The 22,128-nt window shown below is 53.5% G+C and overlaps 6 protein-coding genes across 6 annotated transcripts; 4 read left to right on the top strand and 2 right to left on the bottom strand.

Moving 5' to 3' along the window:
- Nucleotides 1-2,437: 2,437 nt before the first annotated feature.
- MFIFM68171_08279 (Glycoside hydrolase family 94 protein) lies at nucleotides 2,438-4,816 on the top strand (the record flags this gene model as incomplete). Its single annotated transcript, XM_071063699.1, has 1 exon — nucleotides 2,438-4,816. The coding sequence occupies one exon, from the start codon at nucleotides 2,438-2,440 to the stop codon at nucleotides 4,814-4,816; it is 2,379 nt and encodes a 792-aa protein (XP_070919800.1).
- A 9,312-nt stretch (nucleotides 4,817-14,128) lies between these two features.
- On the top strand, nucleotides 14,129-14,890 carry MFIFM68171_08278 (uncharacterized protein; the record flags this gene model as incomplete). Its single annotated transcript, XM_071063698.1, has 1 exon — nucleotides 14,129-14,890. The coding sequence occupies one exon, from the start codon at nucleotides 14,129-14,131 to the stop codon at nucleotides 14,888-14,890; it is 762 nt and encodes a 253-aa protein (XP_070919799.1).
- A 371-nt stretch (nucleotides 14,891-15,261) lies between these two features.
- On the bottom strand, nucleotides 15,262-16,408 carry MFIFM68171_08277 (uncharacterized protein; the record flags this gene model as incomplete). Its single annotated transcript, XM_071063697.1, has 6 exons — nucleotides 15,262-15,269; nucleotides 15,312-15,559; nucleotides 15,742-15,845; nucleotides 15,914-15,952; nucleotides 16,013-16,151; nucleotides 16,221-16,408. 6 exons carry the CDS (start codon nucleotides 16,406-16,408, stop codon nucleotides 15,262-15,264), a joined length of 726 nt encoding a protein of 241 aa, XP_070919798.1.
- Nucleotides 16,409-17,158: 750 nt separating this feature from the next.
- Nucleotides 17,159-17,823, top strand: MFIFM68171_08276 (uncharacterized protein; the record flags this gene model as incomplete). Its single annotated transcript, XM_071063696.1, has 4 exons — nucleotides 17,159-17,216; nucleotides 17,279-17,386; nucleotides 17,443-17,681; nucleotides 17,752-17,823. 4 exons carry the CDS (start codon nucleotides 17,159-17,161, stop codon nucleotides 17,821-17,823), a joined length of 477 nt encoding a protein of 158 aa, XP_070919797.1.
- A 180-nt stretch (nucleotides 17,824-18,003) lies between these two features.
- Nucleotides 18,004-19,530, top strand: MFIFM68171_08275 (uncharacterized protein; the record flags this gene model as incomplete). The annotated part of the gene is made up of 5 exons (XM_071063695.1): nucleotides 18,004-18,009; nucleotides 18,065-18,187; nucleotides 18,244-18,456; nucleotides 18,599-19,104; nucleotides 19,173-19,530. 5 exons carry the CDS (start codon nucleotides 18,004-18,006, stop codon nucleotides 19,528-19,530), a joined length of 1,206 nt encoding a protein of 401 aa, XP_070919796.1.
- A 1,939-nt stretch (nucleotides 19,531-21,469) lies between these two features.
- Nucleotides 21,470-22,059, bottom strand: MFIFM68171_08274 (uncharacterized protein; the record flags this gene model as incomplete). Its single annotated transcript, XM_071063694.1, has 2 exons — nucleotides 21,470-21,926; nucleotides 21,977-22,059. 2 exons carry the CDS (start codon nucleotides 22,057-22,059, stop codon nucleotides 21,470-21,472), a joined length of 540 nt encoding a protein of 179 aa, XP_070919795.1.
- Between the last annotated feature and the right edge of the window lie 69 nt (nucleotides 22,060-22,128).

Raw genomic sequence — 22,128 nt, 5'->3', positions numbered from 1 at the left:
GGAAGCCGCCTGAAGGAGCTGGCTATCAGCTGGCAAGACAGGTACCTTACCTAACTGCCCTGTGTGTTTGTGATGGAAGCCCCGGACTTCAAAACGTGGGACTAAGGTAATCAACACCACTCTACATCACTTTCAACTCTCTGCGTCTTCATATGTAATACGGCTAGTGCTGCACAACGAAGTCACACCAGCAGTTCATTTATACAAAAGCGAGGTCGAGTGCGAGAGCTCAATGTGCAGTCCTCACGTTGCCGGTGAGGCTACTCCGTTGTGGTCAACCATTAACACGACTGTCTATAAACGGTGCCATCTTGTGCTCGAGTCCATGCTCTTTGGTTGTCGTTATCGTGACGCAATTCACTGGGGGGCCGAGGAGGGCAGCTGGGTTAATTATCCTCAGGCGGCGTATTCGTTGGCTGCAAAATCTCGGCATTTTTGTTTGGAACGGACACACCGGGGACAGAACCGCATTGTGTAAGAGTCCAAAGCAACTCGTCCGCGTCGTCATCCCGTCCTGTGATCTACACGCCAAGATCGGTCGCGCTCGGGGCCCGGGTGAGACAAGGGTCCCAGCCAATGGCGTGCTGTTGCGCCTCTGAAACAGCCAGCGGGCCCGACTCGTCCGGGACAGGAAGCCATGATGGTCGCACATGGTGGTCTTCTTATCTATAGGCCGATATGTTTGCCCAATTCAACCCTCCATCTCCCCTCGACACCACCAACCATATCGGGGGCCTGCAAGGTACCGGTTGCAACCTTTCAGATGCCAAGAGCTGAGTTTGCGGGGGAAGATTAGCGAGCCGTTCTGCTCCAGACCTTCGGAACCGCCCCCCCTGGCGGGACCACCCCCCCAGCTCCATTCAATGCCCGCTGGGCTGCTGGACCTGCCCGGTATCGGGAAAGGGTCCGGACGGATCCCCGAGGACGGTCTGTTGGCGCGGACCCGGCGGCGGACGGCCGTGCCGGTGACGGACGGCAAAAGATGCCGAGGTCGCCAGCCGAGCAAGTCCGCGGGTGGCCCCAGAGGCGCACCTGGGCGAGAACTGCCGGTCCCGCTTGCGACGCGTGGGCTCGTCTTGGGAATGCCGCAGCGCTGACAGGCTTCAGGTGATGTCATTTGTGGTTCGGCCTCCGAAACCCGGATTGTTCTGCCGCATTCCATTTACCCAACCTTTAATATCGAGGCGGGACCCGGTGGATTGAGGCAATTTATTTGCCGATCTGAGCGACTGTGGTGGAATCTCTGGCCAAGATTCTCTACAACTTCTGCTCTGGGCCTAGTGCAGCTTCGGTTGAGAAAGACGCCGCGGCCGAAGGCCACTGTAGACCAGTCACAGGCGCTCGCCGGCCAGTTCAGGCTGCAGTCTCCCCCCATCATCTGACCGTTGGCGGCGATTGCCTGTCTTGGCCGCCGCCAATTGGCCAGGCACAGGTCCGACATCTGGGACGGCCAATGCACAATAATTTGCGTGTCAGGTGCCACTCCGAAGTCCGGCAGGGCAACGGAACACGGTGGAAGGTCTGATCCAAACCGGGCCCCCGCGTGGGCGGTGTGGGGGCCTTGAGGGTCGGGGAAGGTGGCATTGCATCCGCAGGGCAGCACACCCATCAGCCATCGGCAGCCACGGGCTAATATGGGCGAATTCGGCCGTTTCACAAGACAAACTCGCGATGGCCTCGAGCTGGGGCAGATCATCAAACCGGACACCCCCCCCTTTTTTTCACCCCCGCCCTGCCGCCGTGGAATGGCAAAGAACGATGGCCGCCAAAACGGCAGAACGGGGGGCCGACGTTCGCTCTGTGTCTCCACCGTGCTGTATGACAGCTCGCAGCCAAGTCCCCCTGGTTGTCGCGTCCTGGGCTGCCATCGCGCCAAGTGAAGGAGCGGTGAGCTGTTTTCATGCAGCAATTCTCCCGGTTGAGCGCCCCTGCAGATGGGAATTGTTGGGACGGCAGGTCAGCTGAGAGGCCGTGGGTTACCCACGCCCCCCGGGCCACCGTCACCGACTACCCGACACCCCCGTGTGCGCCCATGACGTTGGCATTCCTTCCCGTTTCCGAGTTTCGCAGCAACACTTCCACAGGGGGGAGGACCAAAATAGAGCCCCGTCCCAGGATCCGATCTCCGAACTTGGGTCCCCCAAACCTTCCATTTTCTTTCTATTTTTCTTCTTTCTCACCGAAAAAAGTAAAAAAGAAAAAAAAAAAAGAGAGAGAAAGAGAGAGACACGAAGTTGCTAAGATATACCACTTAGTAAAATCAAACACGCACCCAAGCACACAAGCGCACACAAGCGCACACAAGCGCACACACACGCACACACGCACACACGCGCGCCCACATTCCCATCCGTACATCCATACCCATTCGCGCCACGCCAACCCACGCTCTCTCCCTGACGCATTCGCTCCCGTTCCAGTGCAAACCACCGCCAAGATGAGGAAAGAAGCCACAATATTGCGCCCTGCTAACAATGGGGACCGCTACGAACTCATTAACCCCACCGCCATGCCCAAGGCCGCTGGCTTCCTGTGGAACCAGAAGATGATGATCCAGATCACCTGCCGAGGGTATGCCACGGCGCAATTCATGCAGCCCGAGCCCGCAAAGTACGCACATGCTCCCAACATCGAAGCCAAGACGTTCATGCAACCCGAGCAAAATTACTACGCCCACCATCCCGGCCGATTCGTCTACATCAAGGACCTCGAGAGCGGCCAATTGTTCTCGGCGCCCTACGAACCCGTGCGGGCCACCGCAGACCGGTTCGTCTTCTCGGTGGGCAAGAGCGATGTCGCCTGGGCCGTCGAGCAGAACGGCATCCGCGTCGAGATGGTCATGGGCCTGCCGACGCACGACGTGGCCGAGCTGTGGACCATCAAGGTGACCAACATCTCGGGCCGGCCCCGGCACATCAGCGTGACGCCCTACTTCCCCATCGGCTACATGTCATGGATGAACCAATCGGCCGAGTGGAGCCGGGAGTTGGTCGGCGTGGTGGCCAGCAGCGTCACCCCCTACCAGAAGGCGACCGAATACTTCAAGAACAAGTACCTCAAGGACAAGACGTATTTTTTGTGCGAGACGCCGCCCGATTCGTGGGAGGCTAACCAGCAAGCGTTCGAGGGCGAGGGCGGGCTCCACAACCCGTCGGCCCTGCAGGAGCCACAGCTCGGCGGTGGCGACGCCCGCTACGAGACCCCGACAGCCGCCGTGCAGTACCGCGTCGCCCTAAGCGCCGGCGAGGAGCGCGAGTACCGCTTCATGTTCGGCCCCGCCTACGATGAGGCCGAGATCCGCGCCATGCGCGCACGCTACTTGAGCAAGCAGGCGTTTGTGCGGACGGCCGACGAGTACGCCGCCTACATGGCCCGCGGGCGAGGCTGCCTGCGCATCGAGACACCCGACAAGGACCTCGACAACTTTGTTAACAACTGGCTGCCCCGCCAAGTCTACTACCACGGCGACGTCAATCGCCTGACCACGGACCCGCAGACGCGCAACTACCTCCAGGACAACATGGGCATGAACTACATCAATCCCGAGGTGGCCCGCAGGGCCTTCATCACGGCTGTCTCCCAACAAGAGGCCAATGGCTCCATGCCCGACGGCATCCTGCTGGCCGAGGGCGCCGAGCTCAAGTACATCAACCAGATCCCCCACACCGATCACTGCGTCTGGCTGCCGGTCACGCTGGATGTGTATCTCGCCGAGACTGGCGATTACGATCTGCTGAAGGAGCGGGTCCGCACCGCCAACGGCGACAATTTTACCGTCTTTGAGCGCTTCAGCCGCGCCATGGACTGGTTGCTCAAGCTGCGCGACGAGCGCGGGCTCAGCTACATTGCGCAGGGCGACTGGTGCGACCCCATGAACATGGTCGGGTACAAGGGCAAGGGCGTGTCTGGCTGGTTGACGCTTGCCACCGCCTACGCGTTGAAGCTGTGGGCCGACATCTGCAGCCACGAGGGCATGCCCGACTTGGCCAGGCGGTACCGTGCGGGTGCCGACGAATGCAATGCAGCAGCCAACAAGTTCCTCTGGGATGGCGACTGGTTTGCCCGCGGCATTACTGATGACAATGTCGTCTTTGGCGTCAAAAAGGACCCCGAGGGCCGCATCTGGCTCAACCCGCAGACTTTCGCCATCCTCAGCGGTGCCGCGAATCGGCACCAGATCGCGCGCATCCTGCCGCAAATCGACACGCAGCTCGGCACCCCGTATGGTGTGCTCATGTTCGCGCCACCGTTCACAAAGATGCGCGAGGACATTGGCCGTGTGACGCAAAAAGCCATTGGGTCGGCCGAGAACGGCGCCGTGTACAACCATGCCGGCGTCTTTTACATCTACAGCCTGTACAAGATGGGTGGCCAGCAGGACCGCGCGTACTCGCTTCTGCGTCAGCTGCTACCCGGTCCCAGCGAGGCTGATTATCGGCAGAGGGGGCAGCTGCCCATCTACATTCCGAACTACTACCGAGGCGCCTGGCGCGAGTTCCCCCGGACGGCGGGCCGGTCAAGCCAGCTGTTCAACACCGGCACCGTCTCATGGGCGTATCGTTGCTTCATCGAGGGCTTGTGTGGCCTGCGCGGTGACGTTGACGGGCTCACCATTCGCCCGCAACTGCCTAGTGCGTGGAATGCCATCAAGGTGACGCGCATCTTCCGCGACGCCACGTTCCACCTCGATATTCGCCGCGCCGATGTTGACGATGTCACCGTCAAGCACGGCAACAAGACGCTCCCCGAGCCCCGGGTCACCAACATCGAGGCCGGGGCGACTTACAACCTCACTGTGCTGGTCCCCCAGTACTAATGAGGGACAAAATCGGTCGTTGACAGAAGTATCCCATGGGACGAGCGGGGTTAGACAGGCGACCCAGAAAGAAGAAAAAAAAAAGGCGACGAAGCAACAAAGGAAAATCATTCTCATTCTCCCAGCCTTCGTTTGGAAAGGACCGGGGAAACTACTAATCGCTACGGGGTTGGGTCATTGGGCCGCGGCAACGGGTTGGACTTTGTGTTTGATTTCTTTTTTTCGGATCGCAAAGACCCGGTTCCTTTACATTGTTAGACAGCCTGACAGAACACCTTCGCGAGGTGGCAAACATCGTGAGAAAAGGGAACAAACGGGGCGACGACACGGACCTAACAGGTCAAACGAGGCATCGCAACTCAACTTGGGATTAGCATTTTGCCGAGGGTCTGGGCTTCTGTTCTATCAATCGTTGACATGGGCGGCTTTTGTCGAATTCGAGTTTTATCATAGCTCCAGTTAGACAGCTGGACGGTGCGCAATAATAATATCATTTCGGGCGGGACTTTGTTGTGCGCTGTGTTCTTCGTTTGGTGAGAGGGATATCCCGGGGACAAGGCATTTGTTGCCTTGGATAGCAGAGGCGACCTAAGTATGGCCTCCCTTGGCCGCCTGAAGGTGCTCGCCAGTAATTAATCCGTGGATAGGCGGTATATAGATCGATGCGTTATTCAAGTTTGGGGTCGGCATCACCCCTAATGTTGTTGTCGATATGCTTCCCTCTTTTGCCACAAACGCTAAGTTCTTGTAGAAGAGAAAACTTTTTGAATTGCCCTATCCGGGCTTCTGGATTACTCATCGTGACCGGCTATTTGAGGTGCAAGATGAAGGTTCACAATTTGCACGTGATTGGTCAGTAGAGGCACCCAAATGCGACGTCGTAATGCTCCGAGTAGAATCGGAAGACAGTTTTACATCATTCTAATCGTTTAAAGTCACTGTACGCGGCAGGCTCTATTATGATTATGACCGAATATCTACGTCCAGGTGCTTGACTAAGCGTAGATGATAGGCGCGGCTTGGCGATCTACATCACTGCCACGAATCCTTTGTGGCGAGGAGGAACGAAGGCGAACCATTAACATTCCACCGATATTATTCCGAGTACTGTGTAGAAGATGATGATGCAGGTAGATATCTTGTGATTCGTTATTAGGTCGGACCGACATCCAGCACGCAGTTAAGTCGTGAAGGTCTTACTCAACATATAAGTATGCCCTTTGGTATCCGTTTAGAATTCCAAAGTTTTGATATTTACACATCACATACCCCAGCTACTTATACAGAAAGCAAATATCGTTATATCTACAGATAAAAGCACACCAACCCCTCCCGCTAGCCTATTTCAAGACCTTTCCGAAAATGCATTTCACTACTATCTCTACTGCCCTCATGGCTCTTGTCCTGGGCACTCACGCCGCTTCGGTGCCACAAGCCAGGGCTATAGATGAGCTCTCCGGGCGAGGTACGTAACATCCCACGGGACTACACTACGCGCTCTGTCGCCACTTCCCTGTGCCCTGTTTTCTGACTGTCACAATAGCGCTCACAAAACTCGTCGAAAGACAAGCCGACTGCAAGGATTACGAAGGTTTCTCTACATGCATGGAGAACTGCATGCTGCCGGTTTCCTGCTTCCCCAGCTGCTCCATCGTCTACTGCACTTGAGGATGGATCGCATGCTCTTCTTTGGTGGAGGGGGGTGGGGTATATTTCAATGGTCTTTTAAGCCAGGAGAGGAGGGAAAAAGTAGAATGGGTGTGGTACACATGTATGCGAGTTAGCTGGTAAGACTGGGCTATCAAACTAGTATTACAGCGCGCAAATGTAGCGTGGATTGTGATAATGGCATCTCCTGCTCGTTTTTGCTGTGTTTGCAATTCAAGCCAGCTGCATGCCTTTGCAGCTATTCACCGCAGGCGGCAGGTTTTTTTTTTTTTTTTTTTTTTCATACCCGAGGCTGGATGATAATCGGATTTGGGAGGCAAGGTTCGTAAATTATGTTAAGGTAATTACTTACTAACTCTGCCAGCGTGCAGCCGAGGAGGTACTAATAGGTATTAATTATGCGATGAACCAGGCATCCACCCATTTCCAGTTCTTAATAAGACTTATCCACCCACAACCACAGATTAACGTATATTATAAGTGAGCTGACCATATAAGCGAGCTGACTATATAAGCGAGCTGACCACTTTCCACTACCTCACCACTACTATCCTCAATTACAACACCACCACTAGGAAATAACAATAACTGAACCAGAAATAGATGAATCGGACGATTCTCCAGCCTCCTGACACATACGTGCATTATGACCGGGCTTGCCGCACGTACTACAGCACCGAATCTTCGTAGTAGACCCCCTTGTACTACCACTCTCTTGTCGTCTTTCGTGGATTACCTGCTCATCTGTAGCCTTTTGATCCAGTAGATCCTGTGCCTCTTGTACGGTAAAAGACCCTCCAAGCCGTATACGTGTTTTTTTGGCTCTCCGTCGCTTACTAAGCCCCTTATTGGCCTTTCGCAGTGCCGAGACCTCTGTACGTAAAAGAGCCACTTCGTGCATTACAGCTATCGTACCTTTGGCTAATTGGTCTACGGCAGCTAGTATAGGTGTCGGAGAACTGCCTTAGTGGTTGGATATCCGGCTTTTGATAAAGTCTTTCTGTGAGGTGGCCTCTCGGGGGTTTTATAGTGTTTGAGATTGCCAAGGTAGTGCCGTATCTGGCTGCGAGATTGGTGGAGTTGGGGTTCGGAGACGTATATCCATTTTAGAAATGACCATTTCTGGATCGTACGGTATAAGACCTGCTCCGGCAAAGGCTCCTTGGATATTCTTTTCAGTAAAAGAAGTAAGAAACGCTGCTCTGAATGCACAAAGGAATTCCAATTTGGTGATATGTGTGATATACATATGCATAAGTTCCTCGATTTGGTAGCCGTAAGCCCTCTTCAACGGTCCAAAACAACCAACATCTAATGGTTGGACTAGGTGCGAAGAGTGTGGAGGCATACAAAGTATGATAATATTGTGTTCCTAGCAGTAGGCCTCGAATTGGTCAGAGTGGTAGCTCTCGTGGCTATCGAGAACTAGGAGCCGGTATTTGCCTTTGGTACGAGATGTTGTATGAAAATCGAAATGCCGAATCCAATTTAGGCCTTTCTCATTGGTAGTCCAGCCATTATCGGTTATACCGATATACTAGGTAGCTAGAAGATTGTATTCTCGATACCAACTTTCCTGGTAGTATTTCCCTTTTAAAAGGATGAATAGTGGGATAGCCCAGCCTTGAGCATTTACTCCTTGGATAACTGTAGCCCATTCGCGATTACCAGGCTGAACTTTTTTGGCTTTCCCATAGCCATCGGAGGTAGTAACAACCATACCAGTGGTAATTACACCCATCAGGAACCCGGTCTCGTCAAAGTTGTATATATCTTCGTCGAGGATACCGTATTTGGCTTTGGTATTATATACAAGTGTAAACCACTCGCCAATAACTTTAGGATCTTCGCATTTGGCCCTCTGGTAGTCGTATCTACGTATAAAACGCGTCCGGAGTTCTGGTTGGCGTTTGACGAAGTTGTGAGCCCAGAGCTTACCGACAGGGGGCGCGTCGCGTTCGCGTAGCAATCGGTTGGCCATATCTTCCACAAAACGAAGCCGAGGAGGAAATGCGTGTATATATAACTCAGTTATATACTGAATAATCGTACGCTCCTCCAGATCCGTAAGTTTCCGTAAGTTGGGTCGAGCATCTTGTCGTGCAGGTATACCCTTACGTCGGCTTCGAAGAGTGGTTTTATTGACCCTATAGATCTTTGCTACAGCTCGGATACTAAGTTTCGGATTGTTTTTGAGAGCGTCGATTGCTAGGTTTATCTTAGCTTCGTACGAAGATATTGCCATTGTTAGTTGTAAAGAAATTTGGTATTTTGTGTAGGGGGGACGCGTCGCGGTGGGAAGTGGTCAGCTCGCTTATAATATACGTTACTCCTTATGAAGCCACCGGCCAGACATGGCACGCCTTCGATGCAACAGTTAGCCATGTCCTACCACACCCATCACGTTAGCGAACTCCAAAAAGCACATGTTCCTCTTCATTACATTGTGATGGCTCATAAAATGTGCGGCGGCACGACCGGTGCAACTGCAACGCCGCAGGTAAAATTTTAGGGTGTTCAGAGGTGCTGTCGTGAGGGTTGTGTTCTTGCTTTTTTTTTTTTTTTTTCTTTTTTTTTTTTTTTTTTAGCGGAATCAATCGCATTTCCACACACAGCCACCACCACATCCCTCGGGCTTCTGCTCAGGTTCTGCCAGGCGGTGTTCGGATTGTTCAGGGGGACATCAGAAAAGGCTAACAAGGAGGTAGTGCTCTGCATGTCAGTGGAGTCCATCAAATGAGAATGGCAACGCTTCGCGAGGGTTTTGGTAGAAAGTTATTGGCTTGTCGAAATGGGGCTACGTAGAGTACCTTATCTTATCTACCGTATCTTACAAAAGTGGGGCAACACCCAGCAAACTTGAGACGAAGGTAGGTTTTGCGCGACTGCGCAATATTGAACCTGGTCGATTCAAATTCATCGCTTCTTAATTACAGCTTCCCGGCTCTGCAAAAATTCCTTTCGAATCAAATACACTCACTTCTTCTGTCAGTTATACGCCCTACAAAATATGTGCTATTTTGATCAGACGCAATGGGCTTGCGGCTATTGGAAATGGGGCCGGTTCCGTGCGCATTGCAACAAGGAGTACCGCGTATCGGAGACGTGCGGCTTGAAGCTCGTTCATGGCACACCGACATTCCAGCCCGATGAATGCAAAGTCTGCGTCCGCATTGAGAAGAATGAACGGCGGATTCGGAGGATGACAGAAGACGTGGAAAGATGGACAAGAGAAGGGCGCAGGACGGAAACGGTTCGCAAGACCAGGGATGATGTGACAGATATTGTGAGATCGATCCGCCATCTCCAGAATTTTCACGATAGCAGGGTCCGAAGCCTTGGTAGTTCTGGAGACGCTTTTGCTGGCGCTCACGCCGCAGTTGCCGCGCCCGTATCGATGGCGGCTGCTGTTCCCGTATCGGTGGGAATAGGCGATTCTTTCTCAGCAGCCGGAGGTGAAGATGGCAGAAGAGGATTCGAAACGGAGAGAAACATGATTTTTAAGACTTCAATGGAGCGGCATGATCTCTTCGGCCAACCTATTCACGCCAATTATATCAAAGCCCCAAGTTTGATGTCGGCAGGGCCTGTCCCACCCCGGCGCTTGTCGACGATCCTTTTCCAGACGGCTTTACCGGTCACAGCCCCTTTATTCCCGAAAGTTTCCCATATATTCCGAGATATGATCCGTGAGGCTGAGCTTAGCCTCAAGGCACCGGCTTTAGACGCCGCAAAGAAATCTTGCCGCCTCTGTGTACGTTTACCAATGCAACGGGCTCTATGGCGCTTATCAAGCTCACTGTTCAAAAGGTGAAAAATGGACTTGAATGTGACGGCCGCAAGCCTTGCGCTCGTTGCACTACGGCCAACACACTCTGCTTCTATCCGAGACAACTTTCTGCATCGAAACCACACGATAGTGCGAGATCTTCAAATCCAGGACGGCCCGTCGGTCGGTTGGCAATTCTAGATGATTTCGAGCAAGAGAACACATCACGGATAAAACGTTTGACGCTGGGGAATGACTTGGACCATGAGAGGGCACCGTCATCGGCATGCTTTGAACGGCGAAAGAACTCCTATGGTTTCCCGGAGCCTTCTCCTATCCCTGAACGCTTCGAACATGGGGCCAGGTAAGACTAACTCCTCTATAGCGTGGAAGTTCGTGCTAAAGCGAGAGAGGGTTAGATCTGCTGGAATTGGCCGCCAGTTGAACGATGGAAGACCGCTTATTCATTCGCGATTCAACGCAGGGGAATCCCTAGAAATGTCTTCCCATAGCAGCAAGGAACTTGACACAGACTGCACTTTCTCGGAAACAGGATCAAGCGTTTCCCAATCATCGACTGACTCAACCACATCCGGGGTGGATGAGATCCGTTTCAGGACGCTTGTGATACATGCCCTACAAGATACCAATCGAATCATTATCGAAGCCATAAAAAGTGAGCTCTGGTCTCGCCCTAAGGACGTTCCATCCTCGGCGACTTGCGCCGACGAGGGCGGAACACAGCGTTCGACGTCCGTAAACGCAGGTAACTCGGGAGGTTTGGGCTCGGGATCGACCTTTCCAAGCAACCATGGCCCGAAACGCAAGAGACTTAGTGTTAGAGACCCGAATGATCCCAGTGACGAAGGGGAAGACGAACGACAGCCATCTAGACCAAGAGCAGCAGCGCGAAAAGATGCAACAAGCCGCCGCAAACTTGCTTGTCCGTTTTACCAGAAAGATCCATGGAAATACCGTTTCCAGCGGTCATGTCGGGGTCCAGGCTGGCCAACAATCCACCGTTTAAAGTATGTATTGCGCACCAACTTACACCCGAGGATATGCTGCTGACTGATACCTGTAATCACCAAACAGAGAACACATCTACAGGCGCCACGCAATGCCCATCCACTGCAGTAGATGCCGCGTCGTATTCGATACTGACGCTGAACTGACCGTTCACATACGCGTCGCTAAGGACGAGATCTGCGAGCTTAATGCAAGCGAACCTATCGAGGGCTTTACTCCTGATCAGGGGAAAGCCATGAGGTGCCGCAAAACTCGTGGGCTCTCGGAGGAAGAGAGGTGGAAAGAGTTGTATATCTTGTTGTTCCCAGACTGCGACCCCGAGGCCGTCCCTGAGCCATGTAACTCCGTCTCCCTGATACCTCTCGATCTTTCTATATCCGCTAATCTCTTGAGCAGACCACACCGAGGATTCGTCAACGCAGGAGTTGTACCAATACCAACAATATGTTCAGAGAGAGGCGGCACTGCAAGTGAGAGCACGACTCACTGACAATGACTCAATCTTGCGGGTTCACGGCCTGCCGGAACCGGTTTGCCATGAACTTCTTCAACAGCTTACAGGACTAGTGAGGGATGTTCATTTAGACCTGTTTCGCAAGTATAGAGCCTCCCGTCAGCGAGCTCTGCAGCAGCCCAATGAAAGCGTCGGCGGTAGTGGTCTGGGATCTGGTGAGAGCGACAGGATATCAACTCCTGAACTGCCGTCAACGGAAAGCGACTTGGCGGGAGCCGATACATCCATTGGTTACGGTCTGTGCCCAGACAGCCTGCAAGAGGCACCAGAGATTGACGGGTTCCCCGCAGTGGAAGGACTCGGACTCGACCCCTTGGACGAAATGGAAAACGTTCTCTGTGATATGGATGGGTGGTTCACTGGTGGATCGTTTGCAAACATGGGCGACTTTGATCTCGGCCCCTATCTACCTTGTCCACCTGCGCTAGGTTTGCCACAAGCAGATCGATGTCTGGCAGACGGATGAGGACCAGTTCTAGCTGCCCCAAATGCTGTATCCGATCGAACGCCTTGCGCATCTCTACCAACATTTGTTCGTTTTGCGTTTTGATTGTCCTTAGCGATTTGTTTTGTTTTGATTAATTAGATGATAGTTGACGAGAGGACGATAATTATTCAGTAATTTCGCTCTGCTTCGAACTTCTACTCAAATTTCCGACCAGTTACTTGTTCTCAATTCACGGTGCGGATTGGACAATTTGCAGATCTGGCCACAGTGTTGTTCAAGATTAAGAATTTCTAGTGCTGAATGAGATGACTTCTATCCGAGCCTCCAACCAACTTGAAGCATTACACTGTTGCCTCAATCCTAGGGCAACATCTGCCGGGGCCTCAAAATTGTGATACCTTGGGTATTTGTATTTGCCACCGGACCCTTAATTCTAACAACATAGCCCAGCAACTCAACTGTCACCCTGAGTGCTTAGGTTGTTAGCTTGCCACGGGCTGCGAGGTAGACCTGGGTTCAATTCCCAGACTCACAGGAGACCCAAGCTGGGGAAGCCGGCGAGACTCTTGACTCTGACCAGAAATGATACGGGAGGCAGTGCTCAGGCCCCGAGCTGTAACAACGCGCGACGAACAGGGACCAGAGACGCCAGGGCTATTCCTCTGCGCAAGCCAAACGGAATGCGGTGATCGCCCTACGTCTAGTATCTAGCCTCTGCTTCGGAGAGCATTGTGGGTTCATCGGATGATATGCCTCCGGAGGGATGCATATATGTATAAAGCATGCCCACTGACTGGTTCGTGCAATATAGCTCCAACATTTATTTGTGTTACTCGATATGGACGTTATAATTATGCACTACCATCATTCTGGTTGTTGCTCTCGGCAACGCTCATTCTCATCCTTGATCATTGTAATAGGCCTCGACTAGGTTACAACGGAGAATGCAGGTTAGTGAAGGAAAGATCGCCATTCGGGGTGGCCATTGCAAATAAGCCGCCGTACGCAGGTAGGTGACACCTCACACACTTCTATACCAGAGGCCAATCCTCGTCGAGTTACCGCAAGGTATCTGGCTGTGCCAATCATTGAGCAGTTAGTCCCTCTGTGAGAAGTAGAATTTAGTTGCGGGTCCAGGCTGGAGTCGACGTAATTGTGGCGGATCAGGTAGGCTCGGCCGTAAAGACATCGGTGGCTTTATCAGCCGGTGTCAATTACATGGAGTTGTGTCGGGATATTGGTTTGGGCAGGTGATGCTGACCCGACGTTTGTTAACGAGGCCCCTATGAGACTAACAGGTGGGTTAGGGTTAACATAATAGTAAGTTGGTTTAGGTGAATATTCAATTAGTGAGCTGCTGCGCGATTCAAAGACATCTGGGCCCAGCCTTTTTCAGGGGTATTTGGCCCCGCTCAAGGTCCAGGGGTCTGCAAACACAATTTACCCCACCGGGCCTAGTAGAGTTACACTTATAAGACCATGGTTTCCGTAAGAGCACCGTACCGTCCTCGGTTCGACAGTTTCCTGTCCCTGCTCATCAAACTAGAGTCTAACTTCTGCTCTCATGGCGGGAGAAAACTGCAGCTCGGTTTCTCGTATTCGCCGCGTAACTGCATCGCATTCGAGGGAGAAACCACGGTCGCGACAGCCAGGACGAGAATGGCGACAAGAATGGCAAAGAAACGGAACCAGCACTTCCTTTTCTCCCTGATCAGCGACCACGGCCTCTCACCCCGAGCCCCTCCCGCCTCATTGTCACACTCGGCACTCTAGCCAACTTTCCACCAGAATTGCGCCGCCACATCCTCATTGCCGCATTTGGTGGACGAACCCTGCACTTGGACCTGCGGCTCGCCCACCCGCGGCGACCCCATCCGGCCGCAGATGTTACTTGCCACCCGCAAGTATGAACATGGCCTCGGCTCGGCGCCCTTAAGCCGGTACTACGACCCGGACACATCCGCTCCCAAGACCTGGCGTTGGTATAGCTGCGTGTGCCACCGCCTGATCCCGCCGCGCTCCCGGTTAGAGTGGCGTTCGCTCGCTGCGGGAACGGCGACCCACAGATATCCCCATCATGATAACTGTCTCGCGGGCGAGCCAATGTTCTGCCCGATATGGCCGCCCGAGTACGTCGTCGGCGCGCCGGGTAAATGCACCGTCGGCGCCCTGGGGTGCCTGCTAGCTTGTCGACAGGCGTATGCAGAGGGAATCGACCTGCTCTACTCGACAAACACTTTCTTTATCGAGAGCGCCGCCCTCTTCGACGCCTGGTTCTGCCCCGTACCGCGCTCACGGCATCTGCTCCTTCCCCAGCGCCTGGCCAGCATCACCTCCCTCGAGCTGCGGTGGCGGGTCCTCCTCTTCGGCAGGGACAACCAAGAGCACCGGTCGGATCAGGACAGGGCGCATCTGGCCTCGCACCTCCGCCACTTGTGCGCAGCGTTCCCGAACCTGCGGACCCTCGTCCTTTCGTTCTCCGATCTTCTCTACAATGATCGCCGCGTACGGCCTGCACAAGCGTTGGACGAGATTGACCGTGTGCTCCTCCGACCCCTCGCGGAAGCTGTTGCACGCTTGCCATTGCGAGCACAGCAGCAGAGCGTTGTGGTTGAGCTGCCGTCGAAAATGTCTTTGGCGACCTAAATGGTCTCAACGGGACACCGGGTCTCGCACTGGAAGCGGAACGGAGGGGTGACGAGTGGGGTGATGGCAGAGGCATTTGGTTACGGTATCCGGTGCCTGGTGCTCGGCCTACTCACGAGGGTGAGAAAGAGAAAACATGGGATGGAAGCAGCAGCTCAGACAACGGCGGCCTCTTTTACTATATCAAGCAGGGCATGGAGAGCGATCTCTTCTGGGATGGTGATAGCAACCCCCGGTCCATCCAAGGCCAGATCAATGCGGGGCATGCCGTTTTAGTAGGGTAAGGGGGGATAAGCATTGATTGGGCAACATTGTACGCATACACGCCGGACCGTTCCAGATACCCATACATTTCCGCTAATAGTGCTACATCATATCCCTACGCATACATACACGTCGGGCTAGAGGCCCCAACACTCACCCCCGTTATTCACGGCCGGATTCCAGGCATAGAAGTCGCTCAGTGCAATGTTATGAGCATTAGCAATCGCCCAGCAACCATCATCAGCCTGGACCAAGTAAAACTCCTTGCACCCCGACACCATGCCATCCCGGATCGGTGACGGCATCGCAACGCCACCGCTGCTCGTGCTCGACGGCGACACCGGGGAAGTCGAGGACGGGGGGACCGATGTCGAATCCACGGTGCTCGTGCTCGTCGGATCCTCGCTGCTCGAACTCGTGGATGTGCCAGTCAACCCACGCAGACGTAGAAATCCGTCAGGAGGTTGCCGCACGCGCTGCCGACGGCGGGATTCCAGCTCAGGAAGTTGGCTTCCGAGATGCCGTTCTGCGCCGCGATAGACGGGCACGTGCCGGTGCTGCGTTGGGTCAGTTAACATGTACAGTACCATGAGTAGGGCCCGTTCCATCCCTCATAATAGCCGATGGTTTTGGCATCAGAGCTGCGGCTAGAGCACTTGGGCTTAGAGACTACGTTGCCGTTGCAAAATTCCTGGGAAATGGTTAGTTACAGTGATCAAGTAGTAGTACGCAACCGTAGATATCTTAATTATGACATACCGCGGTAGTTCCGCAGAAACCAAAGTTGCTGCAACAGACCTGTCATGTCTTGTAGGCGCCAGAAGAGACAGAAAGTCGAAGAGGCTAGAGTTAACTTACGTTCAATGGACAGGTCGACGCATTACTCCACTGAAGCCCCCAACCTGGGTCACACTCGCTCTTCCAGCCGCACTGCGAGGTGCATTTCTCACCACAGAAGTCAGGACCGGCGCCACACGCACCGACTCCAGTATCATCACTATGCTTTGGTTAGACGAGGTCCCGGAACTACTAACAGGGCAATACCACTTACAGCGGTCCGCATCACCCTAGTGCGCATGGCTTTGTCCGTGAGCAGGTATAGTCCGGTTCTTCCGCACCTGCCACGACGCCGGCCTCCTCTGCCTGGGACCGGAACTGTGCTGCTGATGCGGCTGCGATCACGGGCCGGATGAAAGCATGCGGTAGCAGCAGCATGGCAGCCGTGAAGGCGGTGGCCGGGCCGGTCGTCAACATGGTCCTAGGGCTATCACTCTCAGACGCGAGGGGACGATCTAATGAGAAAGGAGATCGAAGAAAGCGGAGAGGGACAGCTCCAAATTGCGCCGCGACGGAAAGGATGAGAGGGAAGGACGCTTTGCTGCCCCTTTCTTGGGCTCCCGACTCCCGGCTCCTGGATGCAGAGGGATCTATCATCCAACCATTGCTCGTCCGGTGCTAACTTAGCGTTGTCGGCGCGTGCCGAGAGGAAGGTACCGGTACATTCACTTGTGATATTGCATTGGGGGCCGTCTCGGGCGATATTGCCATGGATGGGTCTAGCGTGTGGGAATGCCAAGGCCATTATCAATGGATCCATGGTGTGCGACTCCGCACGTCTCTTGGGAATTCAGGGGGTGGGCGTGGGACCACCTTTGACGTTACAGTCCAATGTTACAACATAGAAGTGATAGTGTATTCTTGTTCGGATTACCTTCTGACCTGGAGCCGGTGGAGTAGGACTTACGTTTGATAAACTTGATCCTTGCCGCCGAAGGAGACACCATGCTAGATTCAGTTACTATGTATCCGGGATTGAAGTCTTGATCGTGGGAGCCTAGGGCCTCTACCCGTGGCTTTGGAGGTTGCCGTCTAGTCGTCTTGCCGGTACCTCGCGACTCCCGGTGTCCTTTCTCTTTGACTTGCCTGTACACCATCGGCCTCGGTGCGTCACCGCCTGCTCTGAGGTTGTTTGCACTGGCCTAATCTCTGGACTTCATGGTCAAGATGGGCTCAGGGTCGGCCACTTGCCGGCGCGGCTTCTTGTTCCGAATCGCTGCTCTTTGTCTGGTTTCCGTACGGCTGCGACTTCAGCCCTAGAGGCGGGGGCGTCTCTTGAATCACAAGGCGTATCAACCGCCCTGACGACGCCTCAGTTGATTAGGAGAGCTGAAGACCCAATGAACTTTGGATGGGTCGAAAAATGGGCAGCCATTGGTGACTCATTTACAGCCGGTAAGTGTTGTACGACGGCTTTAAAGAGGCTTGGCTATATACTAATTCCTTCCCAGGCATCGGCTCTGGGCGACAATTGGGTAACATGGTACTGCTCGACAAGGCGTGGAAATGCTCCAGATATGACTACTCGTGGCCTCAGGTTGTGAATCAGGCCCTTGGGTCGTCTGTCGACAAGTTTCAGTTCGAAGCCTGCAGCGGCGACAGAACAGGAGGCATCTACGACCAGGTTGATGAGCTAGATAGAAACTTGGACTTGGTCATGATGACAGCGGGAGGAAATGACCTGTGTCTTGTAAGTGATATCATTTCATAATTTCCGGAACAAAAGACGAACAGCTGATCACTAACCTTCCTCTCCGCAGGGTGCTATGATCAAAACCTGCATCATTATGCCTTTTGACGGCGAGGAAAGCCTGCCAGGAAATCATCGATAAGGCTCAGGAGAATATCCAGACCATCTTGAAGCCCAACATTCGGCAGATCCTAGACAAGCTGAATGGCAAGATCAAAAAGGATGGAGCTCTCATTTACAGCGGCTACGCCCCCTACTTCAACACTGAGAACGGAGACTGTGCAGACCCTGACGAACAGGAGTGGGCTCTCAAGGCTTTCAAATGGTGGTAGTTCTGGAAGTGGTTCACTCCTTCGTTGAAGTTGACCGTCGAGCGTCGCAAGAAGTTCAACAAACTCGTCGAGGATATAAACAAGGCCATATCCGAGGTTGTTGAAGAATACGACAAGGACGCCGATATCAAGTACCGGGCTACGTTTTCCGACTGGAGCAGCTGGCCGTCGATTGTGAATGGAGAGTTTTGCTCTCGGATTCTACCGGTGTTTACCCGGATCCAAACCAGCCGGACCTGCTCTTCATCAAGTTCAACACTCAGGTCAAACGGAGTCATGACCCGAACCAGTTCAAGCGGAGAGGGATCGACAACGACAATGACAACGACTCTCTTGATACCATCTACTACAATCATAGTGGCGACAGCGTCCATGACACCGCGGTCCATGGGGTTACTGACAGCAGGGGCGATGCCGCAAACATCGACGACAGTGAGCAGATGGTACGGCACCTCGAGGCCTACCGAGACAAGCTCCGAGGTCGCCTGACGCGCGAGCATATCTACAACTCGCTGCTCTGGCGCTCGGCTGATCCGCGTGCCGAGGTTCTACACAAGCTGAACCCATGCGCTCCCTCGCCCCCAGGCTGCCCCGGTGATGGCATGCCCGGTATCCCACTCGGCCTGGGCGCCCCCGATTCCTTTTCCAACATCTTCCACCCCCAACGAGGAGGGCCACGAAGTTATGGCGGCCTACGCCCTGCAAAATCTCGTCTACCTGCGAGCGCAGATCCTCGGCGTCGACGACGGCATCTGCGCGCAGACGCGTGATGATTTCACCTGCTGGCAAAAGGAAGGCCGTAAGGCCTTTGTCGCCTGGGAGCGGCTGGATGAGAATTACAGAGACTTTTGCGGGAGCGTGTCGCCGCCCAGGAACACCATCAACTGGGAGTTCTCCAAGACGTACCACGAGGGCACAATCGACGAGCACACGTTCAAACTGAAGCTGACGGACGGCGCGTCGAGCTTTGACAAGGAGAAGTGCCTCGAGTCGTTTGACCGCATCATCAACAGCTGCGACGGCAATGACCCCAAGAACCCGCTCAACCTCAAGTTTGGTGGCCGTTGGGTGCGCGGGAATTACAACTACCAGTTCGCGCCCTCCCTCCGATTGCTCTCCCCTTCCCATACGCGTCCTCAGTTGCTGACACACGAGATAGGATCAACCCCAAGAGAGAGCGCAAGATGTTCACCAAGAAGGATGGTACCTGCGAGGGCTGGTGGAAGCTCTTCTTCACGTTGTACCGCTTTTACGGCCGCGGCTGGGCGACGCACGATTGGGGCCAGAAGACACTCCTGGACTCGGCCCGGGCCTGCGGTGCCGCCATCACGGGCTGGACTTTCAACTATTGCCATGACCGTGATGATTGCGGTGACTATGAGCGGGTTGCTGAGTTCAATGCGCCCGTTTACTTTGCAATCGGATGTTTTAGGAATAACTGGGTGGCGCGCCGGGCAGGTGGTGAGACGTATGAGCCGGGGACAACGAAGCTGGGGTGTGGCGAGCCGAACGCTTGAGGAACTCGGAGGAGGCGCCCCAAGATGTGAGGCACTGGCGACTTAATTAGACCATGTGACACTACATTATGTGTATTTCTTTGTCCATGCCTTCTTTGCGGTATATGAGCTGCGATCCAGAATAGCACGGGGTTAGTAATTCTCCGGATTAAGTATTCCCTAAATCAAGTACTAAGTTGTAAAAAACGAATCTGTAGCCTCCCCCATTGTCATCTGCTCCGTTTGATACTAGTAGGTCGTACCTAATTACCTAATTAACTTATGGAATATATATAGCGGTTGAAGGGCTGAGAAGACTGTCTTGATAATATTTCGTCGATATTCCCAGCTTTTCGAAATTGCCAATGCTATTTACACCTATACAAACACAATCCTCCAAGCCGCCTTCCGTATAGCTGCTATCCACAAGCAATAGCACTTCAAGTTGGACTTTTAGGCCTGGCAGACAAGCAAAGGCGTGCGGGATCTAGAATTCCACCCGAAGGTTAACTCCCTATTTCCCACTATCCAACTCCGTCGCTATCTACTACTTAGCTATGGTAATCGGTGACTCACAATCGGTAACAAATTCGCTCGCGGCAACGAGCCCTGAATTTCCAGCTTATACTCAAGAACGGCTCATCCGAGGGAAAAGGTTTTTTCTTTGAGCCGAAGGGCAACCGTTCGTACCTTTCTAAGCGGTTGTATATTTCTGGGGACGGTTGTTCTTTTTCCGAGGCTTAAAGATCTAAAGACCCCATTGGGTTAGTCACTGTCTTGAGGTTAAGACGCGAGATTGGCAGACATACCCGGAACGAACCCAAAAGCGATTCGTTAGTTACCAAGTAACAGATAATTCTGTTCAGGCGGGAACCCGCCATAGTAGAACCACCGTAGCAGGTCGTGGAGATTGCCAATAACCTGCTATTGTTAGCCGGACGCCAAAAGGCCATATTTTAGGTTTGGGAATATAGGTGACTCGCCGGTATTGGAGGTTCTAGCTCCAGCGGCACTGGCTGTGATAGGAATGCCCTCTTGGCCTCGATACACAGATAGTGTAGTTCATGCTCCGGGAGGGAGACTTGCTTCCCAGGCCGGGACCCGCCTACTTCAAAGAGTCGGTCAATGATGGAATCTAAACAGATACCGTCTAGCGATGCTTGCATAGGACTACTTGATGCCCCGGTTTGCGTGGTGATGGTAGCAGCAGGAGTGGCACCTTTGGGGATTTCCCATGGTTGAATGAACGGTTTCTGTGGCGGGGTCGAGATTTTCTGAGTACGGGCTCTGTGGGCTTTTGGTGTATTGATCAAGCCATTCCAGCTCGGGAATCGATCACTCGCTCTCTTCAGTTTCTTTGTTTGGTCCCTGCCCGTTTTTCGCTTGCCCTCTTCTTTTCTCGGCGCATTGAGCTCGGGAGGGATGAAACGGAGGACGGCGTCATTGAAAGTTTAGAACACATCTGGAATATCAATATCCGAGGACCCAAGTGACGTTATTGGGTGAATCGGGTCTGCGATGGACCTGTTCTTTTCCTCGAGAATTTCATCTGGGCCTGAGAGGTCAAAATCGACTCCGAAGCTACCATCGTCAATCTGAAACTCGAAATCGCCTATGCGCTCGATGACATATTTTGTCTTAGCAACGCATTCGCAGTGGTCCACACACAGTTGGCGGTGGCCACCCCCAGCATATGTCCGTAATACTGAGGTATGATCACTCCGTCCATACCTGGGCCGATGTCGGTGAGGGTGTTGCCTGCAGTGCGCACGAGGCCTTGTAGACGGTCGTACATTGCGGAACGTGGCTGACCAAGAATATCGATAATTACTGGTTGAATTGTGGGAGCAGACAACATTAACCACGACGAGAAGCTCACATCCAGAGGTCACCGACTGCTTGACTGCGAGGGCCAGGTTGCGTCGCGGTTGTGATTGCTGCAGCCTGTTGACGAACGAGCTTAGTTGGATAGGAAGAGCCCAAGGCACGAGTTGGGACGCACCGAGACCAGGTTTCGCGGACGCCATAGTGCCGAAGGGTCTGCCAGGCTGATTCGGTGCTGGCCCATGGAGCGTTCGCCATCGTTTGCCTCCTTGGAAAGCCTGCTTGCCAGGCTACTAGTCGATGTTGATAAGAGATCGCCGTCGTTGGAGTCGGACTCATAGTCGTCGTCAACTTGCTGTGGCAAGACTGATAAGGAGATCTCACGGAGGTGAGCCGACACATGCTTGAAGTAGGATGGGCCCTTGACTTGATACAAGGCTGAGCAGAAGCACCACTCTGATGACAGTGACTCTGGCTCAGAGTGGGATGCTTCATGCTCGGCCCACACTCGGCTGTGAGTAAAGAGTACTGTTGCCCTTGTGCAAGCTTTAGTAGTGTAGACGTATGGTCGGAGGTCATTAAAGACGTGTTTCCTTGGCAGATTAGCCAACTATCAAACTTGAAAGAACACTAGGGCACCTACTTCCACTCCTTCCTGGTCTGAATGTCGGTGACTGGCAAGAAGCTAATTGGACAGTCGAATATGCCGTCTGGAGCATCCGGCATTGAAAAAACCTAGGGACGTCCTATAGCTAGAGCGGATGCTGTTCTTGGAGGATGTCGTTATAGCGTTGA

This window comes from Madurella fahalii, assembly GCF_045866475.1.
Source record: "Madurella fahalii IFM 68171 DNA, scaffold_4, whole genome shotgun sequence".
Classification (NCBI taxonomy): domain Eukaryota; kingdom Fungi; phylum Ascomycota; class Sordariomycetes; order Sordariales; genus Madurella; species Madurella fahalii.
The sequence above is the reverse complement of the archived record's forward strand: the minus strand, read 5'-3'. Positions and strand labels throughout refer to the sequence as shown.